At 41.7% G+C, this 23,645-nt stretch overlaps 3 protein-coding genes across 3 annotated transcripts in view; all 3 read left to right on the top strand.

Annotated features, from left to right (window-relative positions):
• LOC147200333 (phospholipid-transporting ATPase ABCA1-like) overlaps nt 1–16,545 on the top strand; it is a 33,008-nt gene extending 16,463 nt beyond the window's left edge. The window contains exons 9-49 of the mRNA XM_086118968.1: nt 295–535; nt 617–756; nt 841–957; nt 1,968–2,162; nt 3,228–3,436; nt 3,550–3,726; nt 3,804–4,026; nt 4,194–4,415; nt 4,515–4,719; nt 4,803–4,916; nt 5,002–5,176; nt 5,259–5,390; nt 5,507–5,646; nt 5,772–5,909; nt 6,931–7,160; nt 7,231–7,303; nt 7,411–7,613; nt 7,740–7,791; nt 7,885–7,989; nt 8,116–8,264; nt 8,608–8,732; nt 8,885–8,983; nt 9,138–9,327; nt 9,403–9,497; nt 9,616–9,648; nt 9,723–9,828; nt 9,952–10,026; nt 10,119–10,288; nt 10,392–10,569; nt 10,849–10,964; nt 11,094–11,238; nt 11,371–11,494; nt 11,593–11,722; nt 11,839–12,022; nt 12,183–12,289; nt 12,417–12,558; nt 12,733–12,867; nt 12,966–13,069; nt 13,179–13,271; nt 13,740–13,983; nt 14,509–16,545. Coding sequence (XP_085975094.1) covers nt 295–535; nt 617–756; nt 841–957; nt 1,968–2,162; nt 3,228–3,436; nt 3,550–3,726; nt 3,804–4,026; nt 4,194–4,415; nt 4,515–4,719; nt 4,803–4,916; nt 5,002–5,176; nt 5,259–5,390; nt 5,507–5,646; nt 5,772–5,909; nt 6,931–7,160; nt 7,231–7,303; nt 7,411–7,613; nt 7,740–7,791; nt 7,885–7,989; nt 8,116–8,264; nt 8,608–8,732; nt 8,885–8,983; nt 9,138–9,327; nt 9,403–9,497; nt 9,616–9,648; nt 9,723–9,828; nt 9,952–10,026; nt 10,119–10,288; nt 10,392–10,569; nt 10,849–10,964; nt 11,094–11,238; nt 11,371–11,494; nt 11,593–11,722; nt 11,839–12,022; nt 12,183–12,289; nt 12,417–12,558; nt 12,733–12,867; nt 12,966–13,069; nt 13,179–13,271; nt 13,740–13,983; nt 14,509–14,652 — 5,979 coding nt within the window. The 3' untranslated portion in view covers nt 14,653–16,545. The remainder of the gene's footprint in view (nt 1–294; nt 536–616; nt 757–840; nt 958–1,967; nt 2,163–3,227; nt 3,437–3,549; nt 3,727–3,803; nt 4,027–4,193; nt 4,416–4,514; nt 4,720–4,802; nt 4,917–5,001; nt 5,177–5,258; nt 5,391–5,506; nt 5,647–5,771; nt 5,910–6,930; nt 7,161–7,230; nt 7,304–7,410; nt 7,614–7,739; nt 7,792–7,884; nt 7,990–8,115; nt 8,265–8,607; nt 8,733–8,884; nt 8,984–9,137; nt 9,328–9,402; nt 9,498–9,615; nt 9,649–9,722; nt 9,829–9,951; nt 10,027–10,118; nt 10,289–10,391; nt 10,570–10,848; nt 10,965–11,093; nt 11,239–11,370; nt 11,495–11,592; nt 11,723–11,838; nt 12,023–12,182; nt 12,290–12,416; nt 12,559–12,732; nt 12,868–12,965; nt 13,070–13,178; nt 13,272–13,739; nt 13,984–14,508) is intronic.
• A 268-nt stretch (nt 16,546–16,813) lies between these two features.
• Nucleotides 16,814–19,340, top strand: LOC147200332 (putative pancreatic secretory proteinase inhibitor). Its single transcript, XM_086120458.1, has 4 exons — nt 16,814–17,018; nt 18,146–18,174; nt 18,283–18,395; nt 19,142–19,340. Exons 1-4 carry the CDS (start codon nt 16,967–16,969, stop codon nt 19,185–19,187), a joined length of 240 nt encoding a protein of 79 aa, XP_085976584.1. The 5' UTR covers nt 16,814–16,966; the 3' UTR covers nt 19,188–19,340.
• Nucleotides 19,341–21,071: 1,731 nt separating this feature from the next.
• On the top strand, nt 21,072–23,119 carry LOC147200331 (putative pancreatic secretory proteinase inhibitor). Its single transcript, XM_086120258.1, has 4 exons — nt 21,072–21,182; nt 21,582–21,604; nt 21,873–21,985; nt 22,985–23,119. Exons 1-4 carry the CDS (start codon nt 21,131–21,133, stop codon nt 23,037–23,039), a joined length of 243 nt encoding a protein of 80 aa, XP_085976384.1. The 5' UTR covers nt 21,072–21,130; the 3' UTR covers nt 23,040–23,119.
• The last annotated feature ends 526 nt before the right edge of the window (nt 23,120–23,645 follow it).

Raw genomic sequence — 23,645 nt, 5'->3', positions numbered from 1 at the left:
TTAAACAAAACAGCTGTAACATATCCAGACGCACATGCACTTGGCATAAAAACTGGCACATCTTTTCATGCTGGTGTTAATCTAGTTTACCGTTTACCCGCACCGTTGTGGGTATTCCGATGGTCTTTTGAGTGGGCGTATTGGCTCACAATTTGTCTAGTGCATTGCCCGGGTGTTAAATGAGGTTATGGTCTGGGCTCTAAATTTCTTCTACACCAAATTCACCCAAGCATGCTTCATGTTGTTTATGCTGACATGTTGTGTGTCCCTACCCCCCCCCCCCCCACCCCCTAGCTTTCAAGCATGAAGAGTTGGAAAGATATGCGAAAGGAGATCCTTTATCTCACCGCCAATGCCACGGGTTCTCCGAATCAGATGTACCAGGCTGTGTCACGTATTGTCTGTGGCCACCCAGAGGGTGGCGGCCTCAAAATCAAGTCTCTCAATTGGTATGAAGATAACAACTACAAGGCGCTGTTTGGAAACCATGGCAATGATAGTGACAATGAGCCCCTTTCCTACGACAATACATCCAGTAAGTGTCCAAAGGTGCTCTTTTCGAAACGTTGTTTGAAATGACGGCCCTGAGTTATAAATGCTTTGTTTGATTTCCAAGCTCCTTATTGCAACACCATGATGCGGAGACTGGAGTCCAGCCCCATTTCCAGGATGATCTGGAGAGCTCTGAAGCCACTGCTTATGGGAAAGATCCTGTACACCCCAGATACTCCAGCCACACAGAGAATAATCCACGAGGTAGACACTTAAAATCCTGAACCTTGGTCGAAGTTTATCCAGACTGACTGGTGATTTGACGTGTGGGTTTTGTCCCCCCCCCAGGTGAACAAGACCTTCCAGGAGCTTGGCCTGTTGAGGGACCTTGGTGGGATGTGGGATGAGCTGAAGCCCAAAGTGTGGAACTTCATGGAGAACAGTGAAGAAATTGATTTGGTCAGGGTGAGTGGGCTGCACTGACACAACACACATACGGTCTAGATTATTCCTCTTGTGATTAGTCATGAGGTGGTTGCATAAATTCAGGATCAAAACCCCCTGCAGGCATCACAATCCATCCTGCATTCCTCATATTGCAAACTGTTATACATTAACAACTTTCCCCAACCAAGTTTATCCCCATGCTGTGTGACAATAAAATGGAGAAAAAGAACACTGGTCTAGTTTGCTTTCTGGGTAAACATGAGAGACGAACATCTGACTATTGCGCAGAGATCCAATTAGTCAATCTATTTCAGAATGTTGCTGTCTGATTTGTCGTTCATTTTATTTGGTTTCATTTTTAATCTTTTCAATTTAAAATCTCTGAGATGGCGCACTCACAAAATGGTTGGTTTTGGCATCTTCAAAGTTACCCGTTAAACACTGCCACCTAGTGCTCATTGTTCGAATGACACTTGAAAACAAACGATTGTTCAAAATGTCAACATTAACCACACGGGATTTCTTTATTTCATGTGCACATTCAAATTTGTGTCACAGATATACTGTAGATTATAAAATGGGTAACTTGACTGATGAATACCGAACCATAGCTGTAAAATGAATGTCTATGAGAGTGTAATTGTAGAATTATTCATCATATCGCTAGAAATCCTCCACTGTATTTTTATTTAAACAATCAGGATGTTAGTTTCATAACATTGGTATAATTATTCTTATGAAACCGTGGTATTTGTCAGATGTCTACCCTGATAAAGTCTGTACAGCCTTGATATAGTGGAACGGGGAACATGAGTGAGAAGAGCCTTGCAGGGGCTGTCACGCAATGAAGCTATAAAAAAAGTGGATCAATTGCAGAAAGTTTTTAAAAAATCCATAAGAAATGCAGACTGTTTGTTACTGTTTAATCCCAAATGCAATGAAGGATGACAAAAAGACATTTTTGATTTGGAGTTTTAAACAAAACCCACCCTATGTTTTAAATCATATATTTTCCAATGTTCATGCAGACGCTGCTCCAAAATAACGCCAGCGCCACTTTCTTGAACACCCAACTGAGTGGGACTGAGTGGCGGGTGTCCGACGTGTCGCACTTCCTTTCCAAATCTTCGGACGACCAAAGACCTGCAGGATCAGCATACACCTGGAGGGATGTCTTCAATGAAACTGACCAGGCCATACAGACAATTTCACGGTTCATGGAGGTTTGTATGATTAAAGCACATTAAAAAATACTTAAATATATAAAATACTTAGAGTTACAATTTAACCCTCTCAGTCTGTAAACACACGGTGCATGTATCTAGCTAAAGCACCATTTTCTCTCATGTGAACTCATTGAGGACGTTATGCAAGGGGAAACCCAATAAGGCAAGAGGCTGACTCCTAATTGGTCATTTAGGTTATCTGCTAACATTGTTTTGAACCTCCGAATACAGTATGTCAATCGATTCATAATACTGTCTCTTTCTCGCTCCAGTGGATCTGCATGCAAGGCCTTGGCTATAGAGCCGACACACATTAACCAGCGTTCTTTTTTTCCCAGCTGAAAGGGCCTTGTGTGTCTCGTTTATCTGTGTCAGGGATAAAATTATTGAAGGTTGTTAGTTCAGTGTCTTCTGTGATCTGATAGCTTTGTGACTTTCTTCTTCTCAGAAGTAATGCTCAGATAAAACCACACGCAAGGAAATCCTGACAACCTTTTGGTCTCCTTACATTCATAATGCGGTTAAATGTAAAACGGTCAGTGCGTATACGTCCACGTCATTTCCGCCTGTGGAAAATGACATTGAATCAATTATGGATCTGAATGAGATAAGCATAACATAGGCAATGTCAAGCACAATCAATCAATCAGCTAAATCAATATCCCGACCTACTGACCCACTTGGTGGGATCCGCTTCCTAAGAAGCTGACATAATGCACGCTTGCCGTCTTACTTCAAAAGAACTATGTCAAGGCCAAATGAAGTCTGCCATTTCTGCAGTGGTCATGCTCCCTTTTCATCAGGTTTTGAACTCACTGTCCTCCGAGACACATGGTTCAAGTCAGATTAAATCAGTTAAGAGGCTCAGCTAGTGCTTTGCTAATGTAATGTCTATTCAAAGCCCATGTAGACCATGTTTAGTGCACTTTGTAGACTTGTTAGCGCGACAATTGGAATTTTTGTCAGAAGTATTTTTTTTTTTTGGGGGTCCTATTTAATTTACCGGTAATCCAAAAATATGGATCATTTGAGATGACCCACCCTTCCCTCTTTTCAAATCAGTGTGTCAACCTGGACAAATTGGAGCCAGTAGCAAACGAGGAGCGCTTGGTCAACAAATCCATGGGTCTGCTTGACAACCAGAAGTTCTGGGCAGGCATTGTGTTCCCCGACATCACCCATAGCAACAGCTCTGACCTGCCTCCCAACGTCAACTACAAAATCCGCATGGACATCGATAATGTTGAAAGGACCAACAAGATCAAGGATGGGTAAAAGAGAAATCTTTCTTATCATGTTTGAATTGCCCTTGAATTACTCTTCAGTCAGAAGTACTCATTATATTCAAGCTTTAAAGGACGCGTGGGATTTTTGTGTTCTCCAGCTACTGGGACCCCGGCCCCAGGGCAGACCCTTTTGAGGACTTGCGGTACATCTGGGGTGGATTTTCCTACCTGCAGGATGTGATTGAACAGGGAATCATCCGAGCTGTGACAGGCACCAAGGAAAAGACTGGGATCTACATTCAGCAGATGCCTTACCCCTGCTACGTAGATGACATGTAAGTAACGCCACAATGCAAAAACAATCATACTCAAGGCCGATTGAGTAAATTATGCTTCTCCCTTGCTTTTGTAGTTTTTTGCGGGTGATGAGTCGATCGATGCCTCTTTTCATGACGTTGGCATGGATGTATTCGGTGGCCATCATCATCAAGGGGGTGGTCTACGAGAAGGAGGCCCGGCTCAAGGAGACCATGAGGATCATGGGACTGAACAATGGCATCTTGTGGCTCAGCTGGTTCATCAGCAGTTTGATTCCACTGCTGATTAGCGCTGGTTTACTGGTCATGATATTGAAGGTTAATACACACAAACACGAACACTCAAACCAATCAGGCTATACAAATGACTCATATTTATAAACATATTTCTGTTATTCTGTAATAAGAAACACTTGAATGGAGATATCTGTCTAGGTCCACAATATTTTCACGATCTTCATATTTTTTCCCCTCCTTCCTGTCAGGTGGGCAACTTGCTGCCTTACAGCGACTCAGGCGTTGTCTTCCTTTTTCTGAGCTCTTTCGGCGTGGTAACCATCATGCAGTGCTTCCTTATCAGCACATTGTTCTCTCGTGCCAACTTGGCAGCAGCCTGTGGTGGAATTATCTACTTCACCCTCTATCTGCCCTACGTGCTGTGTGTGGCCTGGCAAGACTACATTGGATATGGAGCTAAAATTGTCGTGGTGTGTGGATAGTTTGATTATCACCAACGCAACGCCGTGTTTGTGAAATGATGTTCTCTGAGCATTAAATATTCCTCGTTTTTTCCATCCTCCTCCCAGAGTCTGCTGTCTCCTGTAGCTTTTGGTTTTGGCTGTGAGTACTTATCCCTGTTTGAGGAGCAAGGCGTGGGAATCCAGTGGTCCAACTTGCTGGCAAGCCCCCTGGAGGAGGACAGTTTCAATCTGACCACCTCCATCTGTCTCATGCTCTTCGACGCTGTTCTCTACGGACTAATGACGTGGTACATTGAAGCTGTGTTCCCTGGTGAGTTTCCTCTTAACTCGTTTTTTTAATGCAAATCAGCTGATGTGATAAATCAGAAACATTGTTGAAAATTTGCATTACAGGCCAGTATGGGATCCCCAGGCCTTGGTATTTCCCTATAACCAAGACATATTGGTGTGGCGAGCAACAGAGCAAGAACATCTCAAGCCTTTTGTCCAAGAAAGGCAATGCTGATGGTACATCTACGTTTTCATATTTTCTTTCTCAGGTGAGAAAACCATGTTAAAGCACACTGATGTGGTGTTTTAATTGTGTTTCCAGCCGTGTGCAGCGAGGAGGAGCCAAGCCACATAGATCCGGGTGTTTATATTGAGAATCTGGTAAAGGTCTACAGTCATGGAAACAAGCTGGCAGTGGATGGTCTCTCGCTGAGATTCTACGAAGGACAGATTACCTCCTTCCTGGGTCACAATGGAGCTGGAAAGACCACCACAATGTAAGGCAACACACACACATCATATCTTCCCATTCGAGGAGGCAATTGACTAACTTGCCGCCGCTTCATTTTTTTTTGTTAGGTCAATCCTAACGGGGTTGTTCCCGCCCACTTCAGGAACTGCCTACATCTTAGGCAAAGACATTCGCTCAGAGCTGAGTACCATCAGACAGAATCTGGGGGTCTGCCCCCAACACAATGTGCTTTTCAGCATGTACGTATTCACAGTTAATTGCGGTCACGGGAAAATGTTGTTTCTATTAGCAAGCATTATGCTTTTCCTGGAAATTCCCTTGGCACTGGTTGATGATCTGGTTGATGTGAACGCAGGCTGACAGTGGAAGAGCACATCTGGTTCTATGCTCGCCTGAAGGGACTGCCTGAGGAGATTGTGAAGGCCGAAATGGAACAAATTGTTAATGATGTTGGATTGCCTCATAAACGACAGTCACGCACCAGCACACTTTCTGGTCAGCTCAGTATTACTTTTACCACATCCCAATGTTTTAGTTGATCGGCACAAAGTATGTTTCATGTGAATCAGCTTACCGGTAGATATGTCTTAATGGCAGCTCTCCCGTTGCTTTCAATTCAGGTGGGATGCAGCGGAAATTGTCAGTGGCATTGGCTTTTGTCGGGGGCTCCAAAGTTGTAATCTTGGACGAACCCACAGCTGGAGTTGACCCCTACGCACGTAGGGGCATCTGGGACCTGCTTCTTAAATACCGACAAGGTAAAAGAAAAATATGAGTTTGAATGTAGACCTCTGCCAAGGCTCTAACATTTGTTACCTAAAAGATCAGCTACCATCTAGAACTGGGATTTTCAACTTAAATGATGGAGGGGGCCACAAGTTTTCATCAGCACTACTGGGGACCATGTCGGACCACCACTTTTGACAAAAATGTCATTTTAAATTTGGACACAATGTGTGCTGACCCACTAATAGCAAAAAGCCGCATATTAAAAAAAAAAACGAACAACAAATGTAAATTTAAAAAAATGTATTGGAAATTAATTTGCAAATCGGTGAATACGTGATTTCCGGTACTGCAACTTTGCGGTGGTCCACTGTAGTAGTGGATTAATGATTATAATTTTTTTTTGAAAAAAGACTAATTTTCCCCAAAAGTAATCGTGGTTGCGGACCACACGAGGCCCGTGGGACACCAGTTGCCCCACCGACCCTGATCTACAATATACATTAAGTAGCTAAAAGGTCCACCTTTTGATCTGGAACCAAGATAACAAGTCAGATTTTGACTCACCGAATAACCACTTTGGATGATGTGAAATTGAATATTCCATGCCAATTAATCTTCACTAAATGCACAAGCTTGATCAGATCCATACAATCAACAGATTACGCACAAATACAATATCAACATGCTTGCTTATCCTTGCATGCATGCATGCAAATATGCTATGGCAGGCATGTCCAGCTCCTGGCCTGGAGGGCCGCCGTCCTGCCTGTTTTCCATCTCTCCCGCCTGCAACACACATGATTCAGATGATCAGCTCATCAGCCAGCTCTGAAGCAGCATTAGAACAATTTGATTATTTAAATCAGGTGTGTTGCTCCTGGGAGGGCTGGAAAACAGGCAGGACCGACTTTGGACACCCCTGTGCTATGGTTAATGGCAGAACCCAAAATTGGTTTCAGGAGTAGTCTTACTTAAGTGTCAGTTTCACAGATGAGGTCAGAACGTCAGTGTTGATTGGACCATAACACAATCTTGGTATTCCTCTGTCAGGGCGCACTATCATCCTGTCCACCCATCATATGGATGAGGCCGACATCCTGGGTGACCGCATCGCCATCATCTCGCACGGCAAGCTCTGTTGTGTCGGATCCTCGCTCTTCCTGAAGACCCAACTGGGCACCGGCTACTACCTGACCCTGGTCAAGCGAGACTACGACTTGGCACTTCAGTCCTGCAGGAATTCTGCAAGCACTGTGTCTTACAACAAGAAAGCTGAGAAGGTAGGATGGTGTGTGCTTGTCTCACTTGTAACGTTGTCTTGCTTTACTGAACAATAAATTCATTCACTAGGAGGATAGTGTGTCTCAGAGCAGTTCAGATGCAGGCCTTGGCAGTGAACCAGAGAGTGAAACCACCACCATTGGTAAAAAAAGAAAAAGAAAAAACAGTGTTTTTACAATTTAAACAAGCATTGATAATTCATTAAGAACTAAAACTGACACCTCTCTTTTCCACTACTCTTGCCTTCAGATGTTTCCCTCATCTCCAACGTGATTTTCAAGCACGTCTCAGAGGCCCGTCTGGTGGAGGACCTCGGACACGAGCTCACCTACGTCCTGCCCTATCAGTCGGCTAAAAACGGAGCCTTTGTCGAGCTCTTCCATGAACTTGATGACCGTCTCACCGACCTGGGAATATCGAGCTATGGAATATCAGACACCACCCTAGAGGAGGTAAGGATCTTGAGTTCTCCGTTTCGCCTTAATACTATGGTGAGCAATCAAATGTGGAGGGGATTTTGCTTACATGACTTAATGAATGAACTTTAGCTGATATTTCAATCACGTCTTCTCTTTTAGATTTTCTTGAAAGTGGCTGAGGACAGTGGAGTTGATTCTGTGGAACTTTCAGGTGAGATTTATGATCAAATGAACGTATTTTACGATAAAATGTTCAACAGCTGGAGGAAGGAAACATGACAAATATGTCACGACGTGTTTCTAGATGGAGTAGTGCCGACGAGAACACGTCGCCGCCATGCATTTGGAGACCATCAGAGCTGCTTGAAGCCCTTCACTGAAGATGACTTTGATTTCAATGACTCTGAAGGTGACCCAGCAGTGGAATTGCCGCAAGTCTTTGTTGTCATCCTTAAATACAAAAAAAAAATTGGAACACTGGATGATAAAGGTTTGCGTTTGCATGTTTAATCACGTGTCTGGTGTGTGTTTCCAGAGTCCCGTGAGACTGACTGGCTTAGTGGCAGTGATGGCAAAGGCTCCTACCAGGTCAAAGGCTGGAGTCTGAAGCGACAGCAGTTTGTGGCGCTACTCTGGAAAAGATTCCTCTATGCTCGCCGTTCCAGGAAGGGCTTTTTCGCACAGGTAGGCTTTTTTTTTTTTAATTAACACATAGATTAGGTGGACACATGTAATATAATCCTTAGAACTATCTGATTTCTCCTTTGCAATTATAACAGAATGATTTAGGATATTTTGAAAAAGTTCCCACGAAGTTAAATGCAAGAATTGTCCCTTAGGTCTTGGGAAAATAAAGAATTAAGATTTAAAGGGATTTAAGGGGTTTAGCCCAATCAGTGATTGAGTCACAGGCGTTGCTCAATACTTGCGTTCGTGTTGCTCGAAAGAGATTTATTACAATGAAGTCAGTGTTTTAGTTTTAATAAATAATCTTGCATTTGTCTCCCCCCCCCCCCCCCCCCCCCAGATTGTCCTCCCAGCTGTGTTTGTGTGCATTGCTCTGGTGTTCAGTTTAATTGTTCCTCCATTTGGAAAGTACCCCAGCCTGGCTCTGGATCCCAGCATGTATGGAGAGCAGTTTACTTTTGTCAGGTATGCTTATCCGTTAGTTATTTATAAGTACAGTACTGCGTATGAAAATTGCTTGGAAATACATTTTCTGTCATCGCGCACATTCAACTGAATATTATCACCGGACAGAAACACATGAAATTCAACTACCGTAATGTCATGTGTCTTTCCAGTAATGACATACCTGAGGACCCTCATATCAGCAAACTACTGGGAGCTTTGACAGACAGACCAGGATTAAGAACACGCTGCATGCATGGCGAACCCATTTTGTGAGTCCAAACAAGTCTAAACAGAATCAGTAATGTGAATTATATAAAATATGAAAGAATAATTATTATGATTGTTAGAAACATGTTTTATTGTAATCCGTTGTATTTTTACTTTGCAAATTAACGTGTATGAATGTGTCTCCATATGGTGCAGGGACACTTCGTGTGCTTCCGGGGAGGACGAGTGGTTGATTCTACAAGTACCTCAAAGTGTGAAGGACATGTTCGACAACGGCAACTGGTCTATGGAGAATCCGTCACCCCTGTGCGAATGCAGCTGCGAGGGGCGCAAAAGGATGCTGCCTGAATGTCCAGCTGGTGCAGGGGGCCTTCCTCCTCCACAGGTTAGTGAGTCCGGGAAAATATACCGGTTAGCTGCTTCAATTGTAACTCAACCGTTCTGTCTGCTTTGCGTTCAGATGAAGCTCAGCGACAAAGACACTCTTCAAAATTTGACCGGCAGAAATGTGTCAGATTACCTGGTGAAGACTTACGCACAAATCATTGGCAAAAGGTGACACACATTACGCATTCAATTATTTTTCCCATATTGTTTGGCTTTTAAGTCACCTTAAAAGAGAGAGACAGTGGTCATTTATAAAACTTGTTTGTTTGTTTCTATCACGTCTCAGCCTGAAGAACAAGATTTGGGTCAACGAGTTCAGGTACCTTAGCTGACATTTAATCCCTCTTGAGAGCTGGACTGTCCGATGTATTAAAATAACTGATCTGTCCACAGGTATGGTGGCTTCTCACTTGGCGCCAGAGGCTCTCATCTTCCAGCCCAGAGAGACGAGATCGATGAGGCAATTGCTCAACTGCGTTTGCGCTTCCGCCTAGAAAGGGTAAGACTTAATAGTTTTACTCTTTGAAAACAAAATGGGGTTAAAACACTGAGATATGCACGAGGGAAACCATGTAAGACAAAGACCATACCTTGAAGTCTGTCTTTTTCACCCACCATTTAGGGAACTGCAGCAGATCGTTTCTTCCGCAGTCTCTCCAACTTCATTCAAGGATTGGACACCAATAATAATGTCAAGGTTAGTACAGGCTCACATGGACCGCATAAAGGTTTTGAGGAGTGTGACCAAAAAAGCACAGCTTGACTTGGTGTCCCATTATCTGTTCACAGATCTGGTTCAACAACAAGGGCTGGCACAGCATAGGCTCTTTTCTAAATGTGATGAACAATGGAATCCTTCGAGCAAGTCTGCCAGCTGGCGAAGACCCCGCCAAGTTTGGTATCACTGCATATAATCATCCCCTCAACCTCACCAAGGAACAGCTGTCACAAGTTGCCCTGTAAGTCAACTAAAACAACCCCAAAAGACACCCTTCTGACCACCCAAGATGACACAAAAACAAACTCATGACTTCCTTTTCCCTCTTCAACCAATTTTCTCAGAATGACGACATCGGTGGATGTGCTGGTGTCCATCTGCGTGATCTTCGCCATGTCCTTTGTACCCGCCAGTTTCGTTGTCTTTCTAATCCAAGAGAGGGTGAACAAGGCCAAACACTTGCAGTTTATCAGCGGGGTGCAACCTTTCCTCTACTGGCTGGCCAATTTTGTTTGGGACATGGTACGACATTCCTCTCTGCAGTTTTCTAAATGCTTTGTGATACGAGGAATATTTCGAAATGGTTCACCCTTATCAAGCAGCATTCCTTACTTATTGCAAATGAAATACGATCATGAACCGGTATTCAAATCCATTGTGTGTATTTGGCGGTCTCTGAAGAATTGATTCCCTGTCCAGTGCACAACCCACACCACACCATCTACCATGCTCAAAATGGGTGCAAGATGTAGATTGTAGATGACTCAAATGTTCTTTGATTTCTTTCTCTTCTTCTTGCAGTGTAATTACATTGTCCCTGCCACACTGGTCATCATCATTTTCATCTGCTTCCAACAAGATGCTTACGTCTCCTCCACCAACTTGCCTGTGCTGGCCTTGCTGCTCCTGCTGTATGGGTAGGTTGACGGCATATTTCTTCCCGCGACATGCATTTGAATACTTATCTAATGTGTGTTTGTGTAAATAAGCCGTGAGGTGCGAGAAACTAGCCCTGACTCGACTTGTTTTTTCAACTTCTTTTCCAGGTGGTCCATCACGCCTTTGATGTACCCGGCCTCATTCTTCTTTAAGATACCCAGCACGGCCTACGTAGTTCTGACCAGTGTCAACATACTGATAGGAATAAATGGCAGCGTGTCCACATTTGTACTGGAGCTCTTCGGTGGCAATGTAAATATCAACTTGTTTCTCGTTTGGGTTCCACTTGATAGATATAGAGCCTATATTTTGTGTTTTGATCTTGAAAATTTTGGATGCCGAAATACGATGATTGAATGAGAGAGAATATTTGGATCCCTTCAGGAGATCGGTGGTATCAACGACATCTTGAAGAACGTATTCCTCATCTTCCCTCACTTCTGTCTGGGACGAGGTATGATCGACATGGTCAAGAATCAAGCCATGGCGGATGCTTTGGAGAGATTTGGTGAGCACAGCAGAGTGGTCTGGCAGGAGCAAGAAACGAGTCCATGCCACTTTTAATGTGAACCGTGAAAACATTTTTGTGGGTTTCGACGTCTCTAGGTGAAAACCGTTTCCGTTCCCCTCTGGCTTGGGACATGGTGGGAAAGAACCTATTTGCAATGGCCATTGAGGGAGTCATCTTCTTCTGCATCACCATCCTCATCCAGTACCGTTTCTGTATCAAAGCCAGGTGTGTGTATGAAAAAAGGAATATTTTACCCCCCGTTTCGATGAGCTTTTAAACATTCACAGTTTGGGCCAAATTCTTCTGCCATCATGAGTGTGACGTCACCATTGTCTTTGCAGGTCATCATCCAGCCACCTGAAGCCAATTGGCGAAGAAGATGAAGATGTGGCCAGAGAACGACAGAGAATCCTAAGTGGTTCAGGGCAAACCGACATATTGGAGCTTCGTCAGCTCACAAAGATTTATAAGCGGAAACAAAAGCCCGCTGTGGACCGCCTGTGCGTTGGCATTCCCCCAGGCGAGGTAGCGAAAAAAAAATGTCTTACTCTTTTGTGTTCTTGACTCTAGACACATGTAAATCGGGCCGTAGAGCTCACCTCGGTACAGTTTGAAAGATGAAATCCTGATCCGGTTTCCAGTGGCAATGAAACGATAATTCAATATTTAATTCTTTATCTTTCAGTGTTTTGGTTTGCTGGGAGTCAACGGCGCAGGAAAAACCAGTACGTTCAAAATGCTGACAGGCGATTCAGTGGTTACCAGTGGAGAGGCCTACCTGGCAGGCAAAAGGTACCACATGTATAATACTTCTGAGTACTCTGTAAGTCTCTAATTTATGCAGACTCACTGACATTAGAACTCTTTTTCTGGAAATGATTATTCATATTTTTCCATGGGTGTACGCGCTTTGCTCCAGTGTGACAACAGAAATAGACGAGGTGCATCAGAACATGGGCTACTGTCCGCAGTTTGATGCCATCAATGACCTGCTGACGGGACGAGAGCACCTTGAGTTCTACGCGATTCTCAGAGGTGTTCCTGAGAAGGAAGTGTGTGAGGTCAGTAACACATACACATACAACTAGAGGGCCCTACGCTATCCAGACAAATAACCTAGCAACCTTTAAACATTTGTATATCATGCTTATATATCAGAAATTGCTCTCGTGACCGTGTAAATTGTGAAAATACATCAACAAAGCAAAAGGTTGATGTTTGGTTCTCTCCGCTAGGTGGCAGAGTGGGGTATTCGCAAGTTGGGCTTGGTCAAGTATGTTGACAAATCGGCAGGGAGTTACAGTGGAGGCAACATGAGAAAACTGTCCACAGCAATCGCTCTCATAGGAGGACCACCTGTTGTATTCCTGGTAAGAGGAAAACTGCAGACACACTCACCAGTCGGCCTCCACCTTCTTTAAAGAAAGGGATTCGCATCATCTGAATGCATCGTGTTTGTATTGAACAGGATGAACCTACAACAGGCATGGACCCGAAAGCACGGCGTGCCCTGTGGAATGCCATCCTGAGCATTATCAAAGAGGGCCGATCTGTCGTCCTGACCTCCCACAGGTTAGGATTAAAAACTCAGATCAAATCTGAAGACACACGTTGAGTCATTGATTGAACTGTATCCCCCCCCAACATACATCATTTGATCTGATGGGTTTGTTTTTAACAGCATGGAGGAGTGTGAAGCGCTTTGCACCAGGATGGCCATCATGGTCAATGGCAGATTCCGCTGTCTGGGGAGTGTACAGCACCTGAAGAACAGGTAGCAATCACTGCAGAATGTTTATTGTCTATTGTGACATGTAGGATGAGATAAAGTGCATATCTATGCAACATTATTACCTCAGTCAAGAAGGTTCTGTTTTTGTGAGAAGGCATCCTATCGAGAATGCCACTTTTATGTTTGGTTGAGAATCCACACATGGAAACACATCCACACGCTTCCAAATCTCATCAGATTGGAATATACTTTTGAATCAATATGAAACTCTGAGAAAGTCTGATTTGACATGAAACTTTATCCATTTTTTTTTTTTGTGAAAATCAGGACTGTATTGTGATGTTAGCCTTGAGAGAGATCTGCATGCTGAGTACTCTTGTTGTCCTTTTACTTTGTATTTTGCATGTTTTCCCTCTCTGATGATGGGGTGAGGGAGTTAACGCTGTTTTAAATGCCGATTACCAATTTTTTGTGTACGTAAATGTGACAATAAAACATCGATCCCTTCAGGTTTGGAGATGGTTATACCATCATCCTGAGGGTGACCGGACCGGATCCAGATCTCAGGCCAGTGATGGAGTTCATTGAGCTGGAACTTCCTGGGAGTACACTGAAGGAGAAACATCGCAACATGCTTCAGTATCAACTGCCCTCCTCCCTCACCTCCCTCGCACGCATCTTCTCCCTGCTGGCCACCAACAAGGAGGCACTCAGGATAGAGGACTACTCTGTCTCTCAGACCACATTAGACCAAGTAAGGCTCTTTTAGGTGTTCCTTTATCATTGAAATATCCAGTTCTATTTTCCAGTCTTTGTATTGTAATGTATTGTAACAAATTTTGCAAATAAGTAAAATAAATTAAGTGTATAAAAATCAAACCACCCCAAAGAAATGATGTATTTATACTGGAATGCATGCTTGAACAAAAGTGTGGCTTTTTAAAAATGTCCACTGAGGAGGCATCTATCCTCAAAATGAAGTTCCTTCCACAATTTGGGGGCTGAGGCGGACTGCAAGCACTTGTTCATAATCATATTATTTTATTTGATTTTGCCCCATACATTCATATACTCAAATGTCAATGCCAATTTATTTTGTTGTAATATGTTGGGGGTTAATTAATGCACGTAATGATGTGTTGTGCTAACGGCATGTTGTGTACTTTAGATTATCATTTAATTATTACATGTAATTTTGTACATTTTGGAAGACTTGATTAGAATGAACTAATTATTTCGCACAGATGATCTAATCTTTGTTCCTCTTTCTGCCGTCAAGGTGTTTGTAAATTTTGCCAAGGACCAAAGTGATGAGGACCACTTGAAAGACATCCACCTGAGCAAACGCGACGCGGTGGTCGTGGACATTTCCCAGCTCAACTCTTTCCTCATGGACAGCAAGACCAGGGAGAGCTGTGTCTGATTACACCTTGCCACCAGAGGGTGTCGCCATGTGTCGTCACCCCGCCCCGCCCCCCCCCCCCCAAAAAAACTCCCACCCCAGATATAATTGCACCACGAAATTTCAAACGGGAGACAGACTATGTTCACTTTATTTTGTTCTCATTTGTAGTCTTCTTTTTTTTTTTTTTTTTTGTAATTATGTCTCAGTGGACCTGCTGTTAAGTGCACAGCCTCTGAAGATATGACGAGGCAGAGACTGCAGGTATTGTTAAAACACTGAACTCAATGCAAGTCAATGCAAGAAATCTCTATATTTAAGACGAAAAGATACTTGAGTGAGGGTCGGAGACTGGTGCTTCTCCTTCACTATGGACAATTGAGGCGAGGTTGTCATGCTTTGTTTGACTGGAAAAGTAGCCGTGCTACTGTCTCAGAGGAAGTCTGACTGAAAGCCCATTCCAAAAAGGAGCAAGCTACTTCGCCGGGGTAAGAAGAATGTTCTGATCATTCACTGCCAACCGCAAAAGGATTTCAAGGACTTCAAACCCTTTTTCAGAGTCAAATGTCTTCGTTACCAGGAGCAGTTTTATAAAGCAGGATGTGTCTCAAAACAGTCCCACCACATTTCAAGGGAGGAACACAAAATTAATGACACTTTTTTCTCATTTGATTCATGATGTAACTTTGTTGGACGCTTCTTTGAATAACAGTTGATTGATAACGTTGTTGTCTTTTTCATTTGTTGTTCCTTATGTCATGACTAAGTTCATCACAGTGCCTATGGTGAAGTGGGAAATAAATGTTAGCACTCCATTAATAACATCGATATAGGCTGGAAAGGGATGTTTCAGACCATTTGACAAAGAAGACTTTTTTTTTTTTGTGAAGAGTAAAAAAATTGTTCCCTGTTTAAAAAAGAACAAAAACATAATGTCTTGATGTCTGTACATGATGTGCAGTCCACTGTTATGCCATGTTTTCACTCGGCCCTGCCACCTTGGGCTTCTATGAGTGAAAGCTGCAGGGGGTTGAACAAGAAGATGAACATTGCATGCTCGCCTCCGCCTGTAGTGTGGCAAAGCTTGCAGATTGTTTCGTTGTTAGTGGATTTTTAGAACTGCGTATACACGAGGGCACTGAATCTAAATAAGGAAATTGTGATTAGTGGGATGGGAGCGGGGAGTCAAAAGGTAGCACTCATACCTGCTAGTTGACAGTCGTACTTCTGCTTTCCTTGTGATGGAACTAAGATGGTCAATGTTATGTACAGTAGAAGTGTTGTGGTGTTCACACAAACATAAGCAACAAGCAGTTCCGTGCCAAATGAATACTGACGAGGCAACTGTTTTGTACAATTTAATGATGTGGGTTTTTTTTTTTTCATTAGGCCACTTAAAGTAAACTACAACACATGTGACTTTAGGATGAAAAGTTGCCAAACTCTAATATTAACTGTGCTACCATGACTGGACACAATCAGGGACCATTGCAATTTAATTAGTGCTCTGACCAAATACATAGAATTATATGCAGGGTTGAAAGAGGTAACTGGTGCTGAATTTTCAGTAAAATCTTGGAAAGGGTTTCCGAACAGCTCTGGATTTATTAGAAAGCTGTTGCGGACCCCCGGAATGGCTGAAAGACATTGAGCAGAGCACCAAAAACAAAAGGATTTGCTACACAACAGCAACAAGTCTTTACTTTTAAAGGTAGGAGTGCTTGACCGAGAAAAGTCAAATTGTGATTCGTGAAATCGAGAGATAGTGGTAACGTGGTGATTTTTCTCCTCTTTTTGCTCAATATTCCTATTTGTTTACATTTTTTTCAAGTATTAAACAACAGCTGTTTGAGTCTGTTACCCATTGTGTATAGTAACTGTTTCAATAAAGTTCATACATTTTGGAAAAAAAAAGCCTAAGCTGATATTTTTGAGGGTGAGGGATGGAACTTTAGGGGGATTTAACGTGTCTATTGTCATGCAGTGCCGCCGGAAAGTATTCAAAGCGCTTTTACTTTTTCCACATTTTGTAAAGAATTCATCGTATTTTGGGATGAGGCTGTAACATAACAAAATGTGGGAAAAGTGAAATGCTGTGAAAATTTCCCAGGTGCCCTGTATATAGAATTTGACCTGTACTTTTAATTGCATCCCAGGAGTGAGACAGTATACATACACACACGCAAAGTGTAGAAGTGGTTAAATTGTTTTTGTGTGCATGTTTACTGCCTGACATTCATTTACATCTGGAGTGTTCCCACGCCTGATTATGCCGCCTGTAAAATCGCAGACCTGACGTGTCTGTCGGTCCGTTATTCATCCATCAACATTCATCATGACTGGGAGAGCTCTTCTGTTTGGACTCCTGCTCTTCTGCGTGGCTGCAGGTATTCACACTCTGAATCAAAGTGTATTTATCTCCTTGGGCAATTAAGGATTAAAGTATGCACGTTAGGATGTATGAATGAAGGCATGCAAAATATGTTTAATATGCTCCAAAACATGACATTTGCTTATTCACTTATGTTTAACATCTAAGTAACATAGCATAGCAGTGGAATGGAAATACCATCCGTTCTTGTGATGGAACCCAGGGGCAGCAAATCAAACTAAAAGAGAATGGCCCCGAAATTGAACCCTGTGAAACACCAATATGATAGTGGGGCACACTGTGACTCAGAACAAACAATTCTTACACAAATTCCTGCCGGCAAAATACAATTTAATCCCACTCATCCCTACAAGGTGCTGCAAAGAAACCAACAGAATATTGTGGTCCACCATATCACACACTGCAGTCAGGTCCAGCAGAACAAGGCACACATAGTCCCCAGTGGCAGTACCCAGGAGGTCATTAAAAACTCGTAATCAGGCTGACTCTGTGCTATTCATCATCTTAAAACCTAATTGGAAGACCTCCATGGCATTATGTTCATCCAGAAATAATTTCAACTGGGTTTGCACCTTTTTTGTCCTGGTTATTTTTAAAATACAAGGCATTTTGGAAATTAAGCTAACATTTGACAGCGCACCATGATGGAGACAGTTTCTTGAGTCGGAGTTGCACCACAGCATGTTTAGTATTTTGGGGGACGAAACCAGAAGACCGTCTGCTTTTGATCATGGCCATTATCCTCTGGAGGACCTCTTAAAAAAAAAAGAAAAATACAAAAATTGTGACAGAGTTTGAAAGGCAGCCAAAGCAGGTCTTAACCTGGCCAACCACACCCTCTAAAATGCCATACCTCAAGGAAATCGATTCAAATGAATTTCACACAGCCGAACAAAAATACAGAGTCAGAGGAGTTAAATGTGGTAGTTGAAACGAGAACCCTCACCGTAAACATACCACACTGCCAATCTGTAGTCAAACTTTAACTACAAGGAGGGTCAATGAATGACCGCCAGGTCAAGTTTAGTTGAGTTTTTTTTTTTTTTTCCGTCCCAGCTCAAGTTTTGCTTTTTCATGATGTAGCCTATTTGTAAAAAGTATTTGTTTCGGCTCTTTTCACAGATGCAAAGAACACAGGATCCCCAAGAAAGGTGATATCTGTTGTTGTAAACATATGATATTTAAAAGTACTTTCTTATTGAGGTCCACGAGAGATACAAAATGTTACTTTATTTATTTATTTATTTATTTATTTGCAGCCATCTTGTCCTGGTACTGATGAGTTTTTGGCATGCCCCATGAACTTGGCCCCTGTTTGTGGTAGTGATGGACACACATACGCAAATGAGTGTACCCTTTGTGTCCACAGACTGTAAGTACACAACCGTACACACATATGCAAAAGGAAATAGACTCGGTAGTCTCCCAAAAGGCAGAATGTGTTCACAGGTGTTATCTGGTGGCCAGAAACAGCATTCTTAGTTCAGAACGCTAGTTCTGAACGGTTTTGTTCCCTCTCGTGCCCTTTTTGTCTTGGCCTGTTCTCGTCATCCGGGTCCCTTGTGTAAACCAATCAGTTCCCTCAACCCTTTGTGTCTTGTCCAGGTGTTTCTCGTTGTCTCGTCACTGCTTGTATTTAGTTCCCTGGATTGTGTCAGTCCTCGCCACATCATTGTGTTTCTGTCATGTGTGTCATCCTGTCATGTTTTATTTCTAATTCTATTTATTTATATTTCTATTTGGGGGGGATGGGGGGTACTTTGGTTTCATATGGTTTTCAGGACTTTGTTTGTGTACTTCAGTTAGTTTTTTAAGAGTACTCGTGCAAGTTTTTTTAAAAATATATTTTGCTCAGTCCATTCTGCTCGTCCTGCTTCCCTACTTGTTGGGGTCCTCTACCTACCACCTCGCAAACATGACAAACCCTCCACACAAGATTATATTTGTAAATGTATTATTTTTTTTGATTTGTTTTTGTAAGAGATAAGAATGTGAATCACAGGAGCCTACTTTTCACTTTTGTTGTATTGGCCATTTTATAGAGTTTGTAAACGATGGAGGAAAAAAATGCACAACGAATTCCAGCAAAATTTTAAGCAGACTATTTTCTCTCTACAGGACAACAAAGACAAACGTTTTGATTGTGCACGATGAAGCCTGCTGACCTGCTTAGCTGCTCAGCAAGTGGATGTCATCGGCAGCGATGTTTCAATCACAACAATCAGAATGAATAATACAATAATAAAAGTCGATTGACAACGTCATGAGGTGAACAAATGTGTTAAATGTAACTTTTATAATGACGTGAAAGCATAAATGATCGCTCGGAACTTCATTTACCCATACTGTAGTACCAAGCAACACAAATATCAGCTTTTGTGTGCAGACACTTGGAGACAAAAGGATTGGTTTAATCTAGCATTGGATGGAGAGATGCATCGAGTTAATTTATTATTTGTATAGGTAAATTAATTGAAAACAGTTTCTCATCTACAATGAAAACCTGGGAGGCAATGAAGGGTACGGCATCTTGCCCAAGGGCACTTTGACAACTGACAGCTAGGGGCATGATTCAAACCACAGACCGTTGGGTTTACTGGATGACCCGCTCTATAATATTGCATTTGCATATTTGATCATTTCATTCAAATTAATGGTCATGATTATTTTATGCATACATTATAATTCACTTGTTTAAAATATACAAAGATAGAGTATGTTAAGATATTTATTTGTTGGAACTATTTGCCTGAGCCTCACGTGGCTGGCAAGAGTGTGTAGTAAAGCAAGAGTGAGCTGGACGTTAAGAGAGAAGAGGTCAGCACGTGAAGCAACACAATTTTTTGACCAAAGAAACGGGGACAAAGAGTTCTTTTTTATGTATGTATGTATGTATGTATTTATTTATTTATTTTTAATCCAACCTTATGTTGACTAAATAGTAAAAACCAAGTCATGGTTCTGTCGTTTGAGTTCAAGACTCATCGTTACTCTGGCCTTGAAGGAGTTTTATCTTTGTGGGATAACATCAACATTATTATACCGTATATATATTTCTAAAATTAGACATTAAATATCATATTGGAATGAATTGGGATAAACCCCTAGGTCGGTGGTTCTTAACCTGGGTTCAATCGAACCCCCGGGGTTCGGTGAATCAGTCTCAGGGGTTTGACGAATCACCTGCCATGGCGGTTAAGACACACGCGACTCTAAATGTCAATTAGTTAGGTCAGGCATATTCAGCTCCGGGCCTGGAGGGCCACTGCCCTGCCTGTTTTCCAGCTCTCCTGGCTGCAACACACCTGATTCGGATGATCAGGTCATCAGCCAGCTCTGAAGCAGCATGTGAACGTTCTTGATTATTTGAATCAGGTGTGTTGCTCTTGGTAGAGCTGGAAAACAGGCAGGACAGCGGCCCTTGAGGACCGACTTTGGACACCCCTGAGTTATGACATGCCTGCTTGGCCATCACTGGCTGCAAATTATCACATGACATTGCTTGTCCAATCAGTGCTGCAGTAAATTTAGTTCGCTCAGTCATCAACGTGTGATTGTCGTGATAGTGCATTGTGTGATTTTTTTTTTTCAAAATGTTTGAACAAATGCTATGTCGAGCAAAAAAAAAGAAAGTGGTCAGACGAATATGTACAACATGGATACACATTCATCATGAAACATGATGGGACTATCTGCATGATTTGTCATGCCAAGTTGAGCAACTCTCATCTCGCACCGGCAAAACTGAAGCAACACTTCTCAAATCAGATTTTTATTTTTGACTAAGGGTTCGGTGAATCAACATATGAACCGGTTGGGTTCGGTACCTCTAACAAGGTTAAGAACCATTGCCCTAGGTATTGGTAAACATTTACACAATGTGACAAATTCTCACGAACCAGCATGAACTCATATTAAACCAACCATGGTCCACAAGAGATTAAATAGTCTTTGTGTGCCTGTTTACTGTCCGAGTTTATTTGTGTGTGTGTGTGTGTGCGTGTGTGTGTGTGTGGACATTGATCCGGAGTGACTTGACGCCAATAAATACACAGCACAAAGAGTGTGACAATGTCAGTGTGAGTTATTTGTCCATCACCATTCATCATGACTGGGAGAGTTCTTTTCTTGGGCCTTCTGCTCATCTGTGTGGTTGCAGGTATGCAAATAAAAAACATTGAACATATATTTGCCAATCTAGAGGCTGTTTATTGAATTGTATTGACAAGATCAACACCAAGACACGAGTGTGTAATATTATGGGTTATAATTATTTCCTACCAACATTCACACATGGAAACATCCGGTGGGTTAAAAAAACACACACACAAATGTAGTTTTGGTTTTGTAATCATTTATTCCAATCCACATGTATAACCTGAAATAAGGAATTACTATTTACTATAGGAATTAATTTATTCTATTTTGTAAAGACCTTCACTACCCCAAGTCAAATAACTTTTTTTCAAATAACTCACGATCTGTGTTTTTCATACTGATGGTAGTATTTGTAAGAAGGCCGTACTTACCTTTTTTAAACCAATTTCTTCTTTCACAGACACAGAGGCTTCACCTGTTAAGGTATTTGTCCAGGTTCTAAATAATTTCATCGTCAATGTATTTCTGCATAAGGACAATGATGGAGAATGTTATCACAGTCTTGATAGGAAATAAATACTAGCACCCTTTTTCCATGTTCTTTATTTAGTATATGAGAAGCATGAAATATTCAACACCTCTCAGTCTGAATTAATTCATTAAAAACTGTATACGTGTATTTGTGAACACCACAGCATTTTCCTGTACAGATTCAAATGTGTATATTTGTTTTGCTTTATTCTTTGGTCAGCCAACCTGTCCTATCACAGATGGGCCAATTATGTGCACTTTTAACTTCAACCCCGTGTGTGGTACTGATGGGAATACATATCCCAACGAGTGTGCTCTCTGTGATCAGATACAGTGAGTATCCACACGCACACACACACGCGCACCCACACACTAAGTCTTCACAACTTCACAATTGTAAATGTTGCTTTTTACTTAGCCTTTTTCCTGCATTAACAGTGTGTAGACAAGATTGATATATGTGTGCATATGCGGAAAGAAGTGGCCTTGGCCACCCTGTAGCTCCGACCCTGGTCAAATGCACGCAAGCATGGAGTCATTCTGAAAAGTCTCTTTTTATTGGATCACGGTTTGAAAGGCACTGCCTTATGGTCAAAATAGAAATAATTGCTGCCCTAACTTTGATCTCTGGATGGTTTCAGCCTTCCACGCAACATTGAACATGGACTATTTTTGTCTTTGTTTTGCAGAAGTGCAGCAGATGAGAATGTAGATCATGGTTATTTGTTTTTATATAGCAACTAGTAACAACATTGTGAGAGGTTTTTTTTCTCACAACCTCAAGTTCATTGTACCTGCAACATGCAATTTCTATCTATCTATATATATATATACAGTATATATTTATTTTTTTGTTGACTCTATGTATGTACTTTGATATACAGTACTTGTGGTTGTTTTTGTGGTAGAAACAAAGTTTTTTATATATAACAGGTATATATATATATATATATATATGCAGGTATATGGCACTGAATATGGCATATTATCATATTATATTATATATATATATATATATATATATATATATATATATAAAATCCAGGTGTGAAGTTATATTATATATATATATATATATATATAATATGATAATATGCCATATTCAGTGACTTGGCGTCATTCCAGTCAATATCCATTGAAGAGTTGGACATTGTTTCAGTAAACAAGCTTGTTTACTTGTGGTTGAGTAGAAGCACCTGTGGCTACACCAAACCGTGGCAGGGTTACTTTCTGGACCTGGATTTGATACCTCTGATTACAGCTGTGCATTAATGAAGTAATATGGATGAAGAGTGCAAGCAAAGTTCTGAGTGGTCTATTTTCTCTCTACAGGATGACACAACAGGACATTTTGAAGGCCCATGATGGACCCTGCAGCCAGGTTTAGCAGCCCAACAAGGGGATATCAACAGTTGAAATGTTTCAATTCCAAATATAATTTTGAATAATAAAAGTATTTGAGACAAATATGATAGTATCAAGTGAACAATTAATATAATTATTATTAAAAAACTTATTATTGACAGTGGAGTTATTATAATTAAACACAATAGATGATTGGTCGTTCATCTTGGTGGAAGAACATATTTTGGTGTGATGTCAGCGGAAAAATGGACATAGTTTGTTCAATCTGACTCACTGAACGTACATCACATATGTGTCCAAAACTGCACTCAATCATCACCGGCATCTCGACTTTTTTCTCTTCACCTTCTGAAAATATCACATTGATAAGCTTCTCTATAAGCGTGCACTACAAGAGAACCAGGAAATAAGTAAATGGGGTGCTTTTTTTTCTCTCTCTCACGCAATTTTCTTACCTAATTTTCTTTGCTAATAATAAAAGATGAGATTTATATGTTGGCCTTGAAGACACGCTGGGATGCTTCAACATTGAGAAAAATAAAAAAACAACAACAACTGGAATAAGAAGTAACAGCGAGGCTCCAGCCCTGCTAGGGGAAGAAGCCCGTGTTCGTGCTGTTAGCTTCGG

Source organism: Hippocampus guttulatus, chromosome 9, assembly GCF_054856545.1.
Source record: "Hippocampus guttulatus isolate MCC_2025c chromosome 9, RoL_Hgut_1.0, whole genome shotgun sequence".
NCBI classification, from domain to species: Eukaryota; Metazoa; Chordata; class Actinopteri; order Syngnathiformes; family Syngnathidae; genus Hippocampus; species Hippocampus guttulatus.
The sequence above is the reverse complement of the archived record's forward strand: the minus strand, read 5'-3'. Positions and strand labels throughout refer to the sequence as shown.